At 49.6% G+C, this 13878-nt stretch overlaps 1 protein-coding gene across 2 annotated transcripts in view; it reads left to right on the top strand.

The window, feature by feature from the left end:
• The window catches only part of GPC3 (glypican 3), a 199451-nt gene extending 185950 nt beyond the window's left edge, over positions 1–13501 (top strand). Inside the window, exons 8-9 of one of the 2 annotated variants that reach the window (XR_008311670.1) lie at positions 11585–11697; positions 12071–12208. Coding sequence is in view for 1 of the 2 variants with exons in the window: in XM_053274293.1 (XP_053130268.1) it covers positions 12071–12240 (170 nt within the window). In the remaining variant the exon portion in view is untranslated. Of the gene's footprint in view, positions 1–11584; positions 11698–12070 lie in introns of both variants that reach the window. The other variant, XM_053274293.1, reaches the window with a different exon arrangement.
• Positions 13502–13878: the final 377 nt, after the last annotated feature.

Genomic DNA, 13878 nt, shown 5'->3' with positions numbered 1-13878 from the left:
CGGCAGAAGGTAGGCCGTGAAGGGGGAGGGGGTGCTGTTGAGCTTGCTTCTGTGCAATTCAGACAGACTAAGACGGCTTGTTTTCAAAGTCGAAAGCGAGGAGGCTGGTTTCGAACTCTTCTGAAACTCTGTGGAGATTGACCGGACTTGTTCCCCGCGTTGGTATGCATGGGGTTGGAGCCTGACCAGGTGTGTTTACTGAGAAGGGAGCCCTCCTATGTCCAGTGTGACATTTATTCCTGGGTGAACTTGCATGTGATTGCAGCCCAAATCTACCAATTGCTGTCACTGGACAAGGTGAAATAAAGGTAAAGTGTGCTGTCGTGTTGGTGTCGACTCCTGGCGACCACAGAGCCCTGTGGTTGTGTTTCCCGTAGTCTGGGAAACATACCAGTGGGGATTCGAACTGGCAACCTCAGCCTGGCTAATCAAGTCATTTCCCTGCTGCACCATTAGGTGACTCACGGTGATATAAGACCGGGGAGACATGAGTTCAAATCCCCATTCGGCCATGAAACTCAAACATGATAAAACAATTGAAATTAAAAAACCATTAACACCAGATTACAATATTAGAACGAAAACTAGACATCATTAAAACCCAGACTAAAAAGATGGGTCTTTAAGGCTCTCCTGAAACCTTCCATGGAAGATAATCCTCTTATATACACGGGGATATATCCCCTAAGGCAGGGCTTCTTAACCTTGGGCCCCCAGATGTTGTTGGACAACAACTCCCATCATCCCCAGACATGGCCTTTGTGGCTGAGGATGATGGGAGTTGTAGTCTAACAACATCTGGGGGCCCAAGGTTAAGAAGCCCTGCCTTAGGGGATATATCCCCGTGGATATAAGAGGATTATCTTCTATGGAAGGTTTCATCCCCTAAGGTATTCCCCTTAGGGGATGGGGCTACTCTGGGAAGAGCATCTTCCTGCTTGCATGCAGAAGGTTCCAAGTTCTCTCCCTGGCAGCATCTCCAAGACAGGGCTAAGAGAGATTCCTGCCTGCAACCTTGGAGAAGCCGCTGCCAGTTTGTGTAGACAATACTGAGCTAGATGGACCAATCATCTGACTCAGTATAAAGCAGCTTCCTATGTTCCTAAGACCTGAGAGTAAAAGGAGGGCACCTCATATTTGGAATTTCTGCCTCCACGTAACAGAGGTGTAGAGCAAGGTCTTGTTGGAAATCCCGAAGCAGGAGGGTAAAATATAGTGAGTTGGTGCATCTCTGCTCAATGCTCTGTACAGCTCTTTGCTTTCCGACTCCAGGACTGAAGGGAATCGGAGCAGATGTGAGACCTCTCCTGAGTTGGGCGAGTGGTTGGCTGTCTTTCAATGGAAGCTTGCCCGTCTTTTGTGGTGTGTGCCAGGATCTAGCAGAAAATACCCTTGTTTGGTTGGATTTGCATCATTAGCAAACACTGTACATCACATGCAGCTTGGGATGGCCTGATAAACAGACAGACACACTGAAATGTGATTGACACAAGAGCCTGCCAATCAGTGCACCTTCAAGCACAGTATGAAATTTAAAGGGGAGGGTACATAGCTCAATGTAGCCACCTAATGGCACAGCGCAGAAATGACTTGATTAGTAAGACAGGTTGCTGGTTCGAATCCCCGCTGGTGTGTTCCCCAGACTATGGGAAACACCTATATCGGGCAGCAGCGATCTAGGAAGATGCTGAAAGGCATCATCTCATACTGTGTGGGAGGAGGCAATGGTAAACCCCTCCTGTATTCTACCAAAGACAAACCACAGGGCTCTGTGGGCACCAGGAGTCAAAATCGACTTGACAGCACACTTTACCTTTACTTGGGACCTTGTGGTGCTGCTGCCAATTAGAGTAGACAGTACTAGGGTAGAGGAACATAGGAAGCTGCCATATACTGAGTCAGACCCTTGGTCCATCTAGCTCAGTATTGTCTACACAGACTGGCAGCGGCTTCTCCAAAGTTGCATGCAAGCAAGATTCTCTTTCAGCCCTATCTTGGCGATGCCAGGGAGGGAACTTGGAACCTTCTGCATGCAAGTAGGCAGGTGCTCTTCCGAGATTGGCCCCATTCCCTAAGGGGGAATATCTTCCAGTGCTCACACATGGAGTCTCCCATTCAAATCCAAACCAGGGTGGACCCTGCTTAGCAAAGGGGACAATTCATGTGTGCTGCCACAAGACCAGCTCTCCACCCAACACACCATACGCTAGGGAACACCCCTTTTGGTTCTGGATTCTGAAGGTTTTCGGCTAGAGCTTGGGAGGGCTGGCTGTCCGGGAGGTTGGAGCCGTGGGCTGGACTAGATGACCTCGAGTTCCCCTTTCTGAGTCTTCAGTTCTGCCGCTGCCTTTAATTTGCTCCGCCTGAGAGCAGCTCTGGTTTCTTGACCAAAGCCTCTCCAAGAGAGGTGGACCCATGGCTGAAGATGCCACATCAGCCAAAGCTCGCTCTTTGGAGCGTGCATGGCAAGAGAACGGGCCCACGAATGCAAGAAAGGCCAGGTACAGAGAGGGCGCTTTTTTTTTTTTTTGGACCAGCACGGCCTTCTTCCTCGTGGCTGTTTCTTCTCGGCTGTGCTCAGCAGCGAGGAGCGAGTCAGCAAAGCAGGGAGCACAGCCAGTTCCTGCAGAAGGGAATGAAAGCATCTGTTGTGCAGTTTGCCTTCCAAAATGTTTTCTGAAGGCTGGCCCAGCGAGGTGCTCCTTTTGCCACAATGTTCCAGCGCCGCGGAGGGTGGGAAGTGGAGGGTCTTCGACGGGGCATGATGTAATTGGAGGAGAACATCTTGTCCCCCAGGGGCGGGGGGGGGATTGGAGAGGGGGAGAAAGGCAGCCAGGAGCTGAATAGCATTGCCTCTGAGAAATCAATAGTGGAGAACCTGGTTCTAGTTTTTTGCGGGGAGAGGCGTTGGAGGGTGTGTGAAGAAGCCTTATGAAATGATGCCTGGTGCGGAATTAGTAGAAAGAGAGATGCTCTTCGTTCCAGGATGCTAGGATTTGGGGGTCACCTGATGAAACAGGAGATTCAGGACAGATGGAAAAAGAAATGGACCTCTTCCTGCAATGCAGAATTAATTAGGAATTCACTGCCTGGATGGCTGTTAGCTGGCTTTAGAATGGAGATCGGACAAATGCATCGAAGAGGAGGGAGCTGTCAGCCAGGAGAGTTTAATTGGAGCCTCCATATTCAAGGGCAGTGTATCTTTGAATACCAGTTGCAGAGGAGCAACAGCAGGGGGGAATTGTTGCCTTTGTGCTTTAAATTGTGAGCCGTTTGGGGACAGGGATCATTCATTAATTCATTCTCTTTTTCTTTCTTTCCTCTCTGTAAACCGCTTTGGAAACATTGGTTGAAAAGCGGTATATAAATATTTGTTGTTGTTCGTGCCACCTTTGTCAGCTTAGCAGAGGCGTCTGGTTGGTCTCTGTAGGAAGCAGGATGCTGGACTAGATGGAACCCCTTTCATCTGACCCAGAAGGGCACTGTTTACGGTTTTTCTACAGCCCAAAGGGTTCGTGGTGAATGGCTGGGCTTTGCAGATCAAGCCAATGTTGTAGGTTGTGGTGTCGTTGTTTTTAAATTGCATGATTTGTTTTCTTCCATCATCACCTGACTCCAGGAGGGGATGCTTTTATTTTATTCATTTGCTTGCTTATTCGGTTTTTAGACCGCCGTTCATAAGACTTCTCAAGGTGGTGTGCAAAAGTTAAAATGCAGTATAATTCCACAAGAATCACATTTGAAACCTATCAGTTACACCATAACTTTGCAGTTATGTAAAGTTGAGTAAGCGACGCAGTTTGGCATCATTGTCAAATGATGCTGGTGTTTGGCAGGCAGGCAGGTATAGATGAAGCCGCTTGGCCTGTTATAGGGTCTGATGGAACTTGATTGGCCCTTGGTTCCCACCTGATCGCTGCTGAGTTGGTGGTTGCAATGCCGTTCTCTGAACATCCACAGCGGTGGCGCTGAAGAGCACAGCCATCTTACGATTGCTGGTTCTGCCAGTTCGAAGGTGGGAAGATGACTATAAGGGGCTGGGGAGGGTCCACTTATCCCTCCCACTGCTTCCCCCCCGCCAGCATTTCATTGTAAACCGGTCCAGCGTACCCCACTGCTTCCCCGTCCCCTCATTGGACCGTAGGTAAGCAGACGTAGCCGGCGTGCATGTGCACGTGCCCAACATGCGCACATGTTCCAGGTACTTCTGCTGGTCTGGTGGTAGCAAGCATGACTTGTCCCCATAGCTAAGCAGGGTCTGCCCTGGTTGCATATGAATGGGAGACTTGATGTGTGAGCACCGCAAGATATTCCCCTCAGGGGGTGGAGCTGCTCTGGGAAGAGCAAAATGTCCCAAGTTCCCTCCCTGGCAGCATCTCCAGATAGGGCTGAGAGAGATTCCTGCCTGCAGCCTTGGAGAAGCCACTGCCAGTCAGTGAAGACAATACTGAGCGAGACGGACCGATGGTCTGACTCAGTATATGGCAGTTTCCTATGTTCCTATGCTTACTTCCGGTCCGATGGGGGGGACGGGACGTGGCAGGGAGGTACGCTGCCGCCCTGCCGGACTGGTTCACAATGGAGCGCCGGTAGGGGGGAAGCAGCAGGCGGGGTAAGTGTCCCCCCCCGCCTCTGAACTTCCCTGCGCCTGTTCTGTGCACATCCCTACTACAGACTTCCTTCAGGCTCCGAGGGGGCGTCCCCCTGAACGCCAGGTGCTGTGAATCACCAAGGGGAGGGCCACAGCCCGCCTCCCCCCACTTGTGGATTTCCCAGGTCTACTTGGTTGGCCACTGCAGGAGGCTGGACTGGGTGGCCCCTTGGCCTGATCCCGCACCTTCTTAACCCTCGAAAAGGCTGCCACCTTTTTACTGGTCGAACCGGCCCTGCTCTTGTGCCTTTTAATGTTCCGGAAGTCTCGGCGACCCCCTTTTTGGGGGGTGGAAACCCTCTCCCCCACTGCGGGTGAGAAGAGGACTGTGTCGCTTTCTCACCCTCAGCAGCTTTTCCAGAGAGCAACGCCCCTTAAATGGGAGTGGGGAGAGGCACGACCGCAGAATCCTGCCGATGCTCTCCCCAGTGCCTAGGTGCTCGGTTCTAATGTGACTTGACATGCAGGATAATTGCAGCTGGCACATGGCGGCTTTGCTGAGCCTTGGGCTGCGCCCTTCGCCAGCCCATTAGGCGGGGAAGGCGGAGGCTCTGGGGCTCCTCCGGTGCCAAAAGCTCGGGATGACAAACGAGCTCCCCGTAAGAATAAAGGCCACCTTGTTGACAAGGGGTGGCCACGTGACGGATGAAGTGTGCAGAAGGAGCCTTGTATATAGACAGCCAACTTTAGGAGGGCCATACCTCTATTAGAAGCAAACGAAATGTCACAAAACAGTGAGCAAGTTTTCGAATCCAACAGGACTCTTGAGTGGCAAAGGGTACCCCCATGGTGGATGAATTGTGCAGGAGGAGGCTCTTAATAAGATATAGACAGCTGACCTCAGGAGGGGAATACTGTATCTTTATTAGAACCAACTGAAACAGGGAGTAGGTTTTTGAGTACAGCAGAACTCTTCGTCAAGCTGGGTAGCAATCGAAACAACAAGGGCAGGGGGAGGAAGCCCCCAAATCTGCCATTTTGGAGGGCATGTTTTCTGCAAGTGGAGAGCAGGAAATGTTGTGTCGACTTGGAGTGCAATCTGTGCACATAGGGAGCTGCCATATACTGAGTCAGACTATCGGTCCATCTAGCTCAGTATTGTCTACACAGGCTGGCAACTGCTTCTCCAAGGCTGCAGGCAGGAATCTCTCTCAGTCCTATCTTGGAGATGCTGCCAGGGAGGGAACTTGGAAACTCGATGCTCTTCCCAGAGGGGCTCCATCCCCTGAGGGGAATATCCTACAGTGCTCACACATGTAGTCTCCCATTCAGATGCAAACCAGGGTGGACCCTGCTTAGCTAAGGGGACATGTCACGCTTGCTACCACAAGCCCAGCTCTCCTCTCAATTTTCATTGCCTTTCTCCTTGCCCCTAATTCCATTCTCTCTCACCCCACTCCATTGTGAACATAGGAACCCGTTTGGATCAGATCAAAGGCCCATCTAGGCCAGCATCCTCCTCCTCCTCCTCCTCACAATTGCCAGCCAGATGCCTCCGGCCCACTGAGGTGTGATGGCAAGGGCTCTTCCCTCTCTGTTATTTCTCAGCCATTTGTTTTCAGGGTATAGTTCCTCTGAACATGGAGGCTCCATCTAACCTTCATGACTAGTTGCAATTTGCCAGACCTGCTTCACCTCCGTGAACTGGTCCAATCACTTCTTGAGAATGGTGCTGGCCACCGTGCCCATTAACTGGCGGGCATACTCGCCTTGCTCTTCCACCTACCCCTGTTGAGGAACACTCAACCACTGGTCTCATGACCGTCCCCACCACCAAAGAAGAGAAGCTGCTTCTAGTAATCTTGGTCTTACTCCGTGCCCATGGCACAGTTTCAGGGCAGCAAGGTGGTCTCGGAAGAGGATCATAGGCAGCTGCCATACCGAGCTGGACCATTTCACTCAGTATTGTCTACACTGACCGGCAGCGACTTCTTCAAGGTTTCAGATGGCCGTCTCTCCCAGCCCTTCCAGGAGATGCTGCCAGGTTGTGAACCTGGGATCTTCTGCTTGCACAGCTGATGCTCGACCACTGAGCGACAGCCCCATTGCCTAAACATAGGATGCCACCTTTTACTGAGTCAGACCATTGCTCCATCGCGCTCTGACTGGTAGCGTCACTCATCATCGACACTGACTGGCCGCGTCACTCCAAGGTTTCAGGCGGGAGTCTCTCCCAGCCCTTCTGTGTGCAAAGCAAGTGCTCCCCCACTGAGCCCCATTCTCCATCCTGCAGGCGGCGCTCAGTGGAACCTTGTGGCCGACTGCTGGACTCCGCTTGGCAGCTCAGACGCCTGGCAACGCGAGGACCTTTTTTGGTTCTGGAACCTTCGACGAGACTTCCAGAAGTGAAGGCGGGCCAGTTGGGCGACGGCTCGTACCTGTGACATTTGCGCCGAGATGAGAGGCATCATTTGCATTGCGCTTCCACAGCGGAATGTCGCCTGCCCGCCCGCCGGTTGACAGGGAAAGCATATTTGAGGCTTTACAGCTGTTGGGCTGGCGACATTCCTCCGGCAAGTTGAAGCAAGACCAGAAGATCTTTCCTGTTTGAAGTGCTACCAGCAACAGCGGCAAAAATCAAGGCGGGAGCTTAGCACTGGAAGGGAACCTTTACAATCAGATACTCACAGGGGGAGTGGTTTGGGATCTCTCTTCTCACCCCCCCACCCCCAGTGTTTTCACAAGGAAAATGCGGCAATATCCTAAATCTTGGTCCATTGGGTAGAGCGGGTCTGTGTGTGGAATCCTAAAAGCCGCATTGCAGGTGGGGAAGACGGGACCGTGTGTTAAAGGTCAAGTGTGCCGTCGAGTCGGTGTAGACTCCCGGCGACCACAGTCGGTTCCCGACTGGCGGGGAGGGGGAGGGGCTCCTGATGTTGCAGAACTACAACTCCCATCAGCCCCAGCGACATCCAGAGGCCCTATGCTGGGAACCACTGGCCTGTGTTTTTAAAGACTCTAATACAGGCCTGCTCAACTTAGCCCCCCCCCCAGCTGCTTTTGGACTACAACTTCCATCATCCCCAGCCACAGCGGCCAATAGCCAGGGATTATGGGAATTGTAGGCCAACGTCGACAGGAGGGCTGAAGTTGAGCAGCCCTGCTCTAATATGATGATCCGGCACCTATGAAGGTAGAAGCAGCAGAGAGCCCGGGAAGGCTTGGAGCTCCCTCCACGGCTGTGCTTCCTTGCTGGAAGAGCTCATGGAGAAGGGGCTTGTGGTAGAAGCATGGATTGTCCCCTTTGCTCAGCAGGGTCCACCCTGGTTTGTATTTGAATGGGAGACTCCATGCGTGAGCACTGTAAGATAGTCTCCATAGAGGATGGGGCTGCTCTGGGAAGAGCATCTGCCTGCTTGAATGCAAAAGGTTGCAAGTTCCCTCCCTGCTGTCTCCCAAGATAGGGCTGAGAGAGACTCCTGCCTGCAATATTGGAGAAGCCGCTGCCAGTCTGTGCAGACAATACTGAGCTAGACGGACCGATGGTCTGACTCCGAATATGGCAGCTTCCTATGTTCCTAGGCTGATGAGATTCGGGGCTCTGAGCAATTCATTGGGGGCCCCATGGGCCATCCCCTAATGACACCCCTGCCCTAATGCCTGGTTCCTAGTTATTATAATCCTCCTCCAACTCCAGGTTTCCCAATTGTGGATTTGAGTATGAACGACCCCGATCCCCCTAACCACGTTTCCAGTGCTTTCCAATGGCTTCCCAACCGTGAATTCGCCAACTGCAAGATTTTCCAGGAACGTAACCCTTGCGGTTGGCGAGGGACGACTGTCCTGTTGTTGTTGTTGTGTGCCGTTTCTTTAAATGTAAAAGGAAGCCGTTCTTCAGGTCTGCCTCCCAAGCGAACATGCAAACCATGCAAACCGGAGACTCTTAACTCCCCTCCCTCTCTGGAATGCCTCTTGTTTGCAACGCAAGGGGGGATCCCGGACGTCTCAGTGCCAGCAGAACTAATCATTGACTATTATTGTCAACGGGTTATCTAATCTGCAGCACAAAGGACAAGGCTGAGTGTAAGGGAAGTGGGGATGGAGGACGTCATGAGCACAGATTGCGGAAAATCCCCCCTGGATGTGACTGGCCTGATTCAACACTGAAGCAGATTTTGGGATGTTGCCTGGAAGGGGGGAAAGGGCGGCGGGGGGGGGAAGCGTTTGGCGAGACCAAAAACGTCTAATTGGAAACTGGCTTTGCAGGAGGGAAGGAAGTCTTCATTTTGCTCAGGACGCTGCGACCCCCGTGACGCTAGTGGTGGTCCGTGGGTCCCGTTGCGAATTCTGCCTCTTCCATGCACGCTCGTGAATTTTTGCGCGTGTCCATGTAAATGTGGCCCTCCTCGAAGGCGGCCTGTTTTGTGGTTCTTTTATTGGGACGGATGGAGAAAAGAGAGTTTTTCAGTGTTAGTAAAGTATTCAGATTCTTCTCTCTCTTTCCACCCGGCCTTTGGCTTCCCCGCATCCCAGATTTTTCCTTGAAGGAGTGCTGAGGAGGACCTCTGAAGCATAACGCTTTTAAAACCTGCCTTGGAGGCTGCCGCTCTCATCCGCCACTAACAAGAATTTGGTTGACGAGATAACAGAGTCAGGGCCTTCTTTGTGGTGGCCCTTGATCGCATGGCTTCCCTTCCAGTGTTCCCTGTAGCAGGGATTCCCACATGTTGTTAACAACTCCCATCATCCCCAGCCCAAAGGCCGTTGCAACTGGGGATGATGGGGACTAGAGTAAATGAAATCTGGGAATCCCTGTTAACAGAGAAGACGGTTGTGTGTCACTAAAAGTGGGTATAAATAAATGCATACATAGAAAAAATCACACCCATCAGATGGCGTGGTGTGTCTCCTGGAGCTGTGGGCCACTGTACAGAGAGCAGCAAGTGAGCGCCGGGGGGGGGGGGGGACGGTGGGGAGAGGGCGGGTGAGCGAGCGGCGGGGGGGGGCAAGGAGGGGGTGGCTGACACTGAAGGTCGTCACCATTTGTGATGTGCTTTCTCTAGGAAAACTTACCTGGTGCCAGCCTTGCTGTTGTTATTATTTTTGCTTACACAGTCAGACAGGTGTTATTGACTGGTTTGTTTTATCCAGACATCGAGTCCTTCCCCAGGACCTGGGATGCCCGGATTTTATTGTCAATGTTGTTGCTGTTATTATTATAGATATTGTCGCAGAATATAGGCTGTTCCCAGTAAAGCTGCTTTTTGTAATTGGCTGACAGTGATTTCTGTGGCCCCCTATGGTGTTGAGGTGCTCTTCAAGGTCTTTTGGAACTGCACCCAGGGCGCCAATTACCACTGGGATTATTTTGGTCTTTTTCTACCACGGCCTTTCAATTTCAATTTGTAGATCTTTGTATTTTGTTGTTTTTTCTATTTCTTTTTTTTCTATTCTGCTATCCCCGGTATTGCTATGTCGATTATTTTGACTTGTTTTTCTTCTCGACTACAGTTATATCTGGTGTATTGTGTGGCAGATGTTTGTCTGTTTGTATTCAGAAGTCCCATAATATTTTTGCATCTTCATTTTCGACAACTTTTTCAATGTTATGGCTACAGGTAGCTTGTATGTTTTTGCAGATGTTCCAGTGTATCATCCCTGCTACCTTGTCATGCCTTTGTATGTAGTCAGTCTGTGCAATCTTTTTACAACAGGTGATTAGGTGGTCCACGGTTTCATCTGCTTCTTTACAAAGGCGGCACTTGCTGTTTGTTGTTGACTTTTCTACTTTTGCTCTTATTGCATTTGTTCTTAGTGCCTGTTCTTGTGCAGCCAGTTTTAAACCCTTTGTTTCTTTCTTCAAGTTGCCATTCTTAAGCCATTGCCAGGTCTTGGTGATGTTTGATGATGATGATGATTCATTCGATTTCTATACCGCCCTTCCAAAAATGGCTCAGGGCGGTTTACACAGAGAAATAATAAATAAATAAGATGGTTCCCTGTCCCCAAAGGGCTCACAATCTAAAAAGAAACATAAGATAGACACCAGCAACAGTCACTGGAAGTACTGTGCTGGGGGTGGATAGGGCCAGTTACTCTCCCCCTGCTAAATAAAGAGAATCACCACGGTAAAAGGTGCCTCTTTGCCAAGTTAGCAGGGGTGCCAAGGGTGCAAAGCAGTGTTCCTAGTGACAGGGATTCCCAGATGTTGTTGACTACAACTCCCATCACCCGCAGCTGCAGTTGCCTTTGGATGGAGATTTTTTTTTTATTTGTCTGAATCTTTTAGGGGTTTTTAAAAGGCCTCTGCCTTTTATGCGGCGGTATTTGACTGCTGGGCCAGTTTTCAGAATAAACAGTGGGGTTGCTGTTGAACGTATTTATGTATGAAAAGGCGGATTACCAAAGGGAAGACCAGAAGACACGATCCAAACAATATAAAATGAGATGTGAATTTTATATATTTTACCAAAAAAAGGAACACAAATTTTACCATGACGTTGTTGCTGATTTTGACCATCATAAGCCTCTCTGAAAGTCCTCAAATAATTATCATTAATAAAATAAATGGTCTGTTAAGGATGTTCAAATTGTATGTTTGGCTAGCTCGGAGCTGGAATGCAAGAGAAAATCATAAAATGCAGCAGCAGCACTTCCAGGGGGGTGTCAAATGAGACACAATTGCTTGTGGTTCCCAAGAGCTCCGGTCCCCCCCACCCATCTCTCATCCCGCCCAAGAACTACGCTGCCTGCAGATTGGACATTCATCAGGTAGAACTCCATGGGTAGCTGGGCAGATCTACCTGATGAATGACCAGCCTGCAGGCAGCGTGGAGGAGAGAGAGAGGAACCAGAGGGAGCTGAACCTCGCTTGACGCCCGCTCTGGCTAGTTAGGACAAGCCACTGCTGATAAAATGACTGTTTAAAGCAAAACTGCAAAGACTCTCTGTTGTCTTGGAAGGAATCTTACGATCTAAACATGTTGCCTGCAGGAGCGTGGAATTCCTTGCAGTGCGTCTAGTTCATTAGTGGGAAGGAAGAATTTGCAGTGGGATGATGGCTGATATAGGAAAAACTGCCCCATGAGACCAGTGCCAGGGAAAAGGTGATATGCTTTCCATGTGTACAGTGCTTTTGAGTGCTTCAGTTTATTTACTGAAATATTTATATTTTGCCTTTGCGTCCCAAAAGGGGCCTGAGGGTGGCTTGCAGTTGCTTTGCTTGAGAAGCCCACAAGCAAAGCACCAGTGTGAGTGTTGTCCACCCCCCACCCCACCCCCAGTTGCTTATCCTAAGCACCTGGCATTTAAAGGTATACTTCCTCTGTAGATGGGGGTTCTATTTAGCGACTGATAGACCTCTGTGAATGTGTTGAATTCCCTTTTAACCCCATCGGAGCTAGTGGCCATCAACTACATCATGTGGCAGTGAGTTCCACTCCCTAATCAAGTCACTTCTTTTTAACAAATTTCTTCCAGAGCTAGCGTATGATCTGGACACAGACGACATTCCTTCGAACAATCAACTTTTGAACCAGCAGAGCGAAGAGGCTTCAGCAATTCACAACCTTGGGTCGGACAATATGACGCCAAGCCGTGTTCTCCTGGCTGCTGTCCTAATAGCATCGTTTCTTCTGTCGGTTGAGTGACTTTTTACAAAACTGGACCCTCATCCATAGAAAAACTTGAATCTGTGACCTTTTTGTTGTGTGAGGATTCCTCCACAAGCTCTCTTCTTCTTCTTCTTCCTGAGGCATGTGGAATGAGTGAAGTTCAAATAAGTTCTTTAACAAACAAAACAATGAAACAATAAAAATCCAAAAGAGAGGCACTCGTTTTAGATCTAGCAAAATACGATACAGCTCTTTTTATCTGGAATATATTTTTTAAATTATCCAAGGGTATAATGTCCAATTTGCATCCCTAAGATGGAGACAGAAATTTTTCCACGGCTGTTGAAAACAACAAAACTTCATTTCATCTCGAGTTAATTGGCATGGGCAAAAAGTCATTTAAAGCTGATGAAACTTCACCAACTCCCTTTTCTTTTTATATACAGTCAGTCACCAAACTGATTTTGGGACTATTTACCACTCATCTGGGAAGTCTGCAGTGGGAATTTGAAACAGCCGTTCCAAATTTTTAAAGGACGGGATGGAGCTCAGTACATGCAGAATGTCCCCGTTTCATCCCTGGCAGCATCTCCAGGTAGGGCTGGGAAAGGCCCCTGTCTGAAACCCTGGAGATCCACTGCCGGTCAGAGCTGACAATTTTGAGTGAGATGAACTCAGCATAAGGCAGCTTCCTAGGGGGGTGGGTCTGTGTCTCAGTGGAATTTGCTTTGCATGTAGAAGGTCCCAAATTCAATCCCTACATGCAGGGCTGGGGAAGACCCCTGTCTGAAACCCTGGGGTATCGCTGCCAGTCAGTGTAGGAATTACTGAGTGAGCTGGACCAATGGTCTGACTCAGCATGAGGCAGCTTCCTGTGTAAAGTGGGCAGTGGTGATCCTGGTGAATAAATACACCATTCTGGGGACCGGAATGGCACTGTGTCACCAATATGTAGCAAAACCCACGTCGTCGTAAGCACCTGGCATGAACAACTGTCAACTAAAGACTGGCTCATGGTTGGTGATTGAGGTGCGTATGTAAAACTTGGGGGAACAATACAGCCCGTTAAAACAGTCTTGGAATTTCACAAGACCTACATTCTCTGGAACAGGGCAGTCGGGAAGTGAGGAGACCAGTGGTGTGTCTAACCTTGCACAGGTGACATGCGGAACGGCAGGAAGATGGGTGGACCTTTCTGGACGTTTGAATCAGCATCAAGAAGATACACCAGATCCTTTCCAGATCATAAGAAGAGCAAGCATGTTGCTTTTAATAAAATTTGTAATAAGCTATTAAATTGTGTAATGGTAGTAATTTTTCTTTCGGTCGCTGACCAACAAATACAGAAAAGAAAAATACATAACATTCCTAAAACATTAAACATATTAGGGGGGAACCGGCTCATTATTTAACTATCCTCAATAGATAGTGACACTTAATTGTTCTTAATTAAGAACATACTTAATGGGAGCCAGTGTGGTGTCGTGGTTAGAGTGCTGGACTAGGACCGGGGAGACCCGAGTTCAAATCCCCATTCAGCCATGAGACTTGCTGGGTGACTCTGGGCCAGTCACTTCTCTCTCAGCCTAGCCTACTTCACAGGGTTGTTGTGAAAGAGAAACTCAAGTATGTAGTACACCGCTCTGGGCTCCTTGGAGGAAAAGCGGGATCTAA

Source organism: Hemicordylus capensis, chromosome 11 (assembly GCF_027244095.1).
Source record: "Hemicordylus capensis ecotype Gifberg chromosome 11, rHemCap1.1.pri, whole genome shotgun sequence".
Lineage (NCBI taxonomy): Eukaryota > Metazoa > Chordata > Lepidosauria > Squamata > Cordylidae > Hemicordylus > Hemicordylus capensis.
This window is presented reverse-complemented; position numbering and strand designations above follow the sequence as displayed.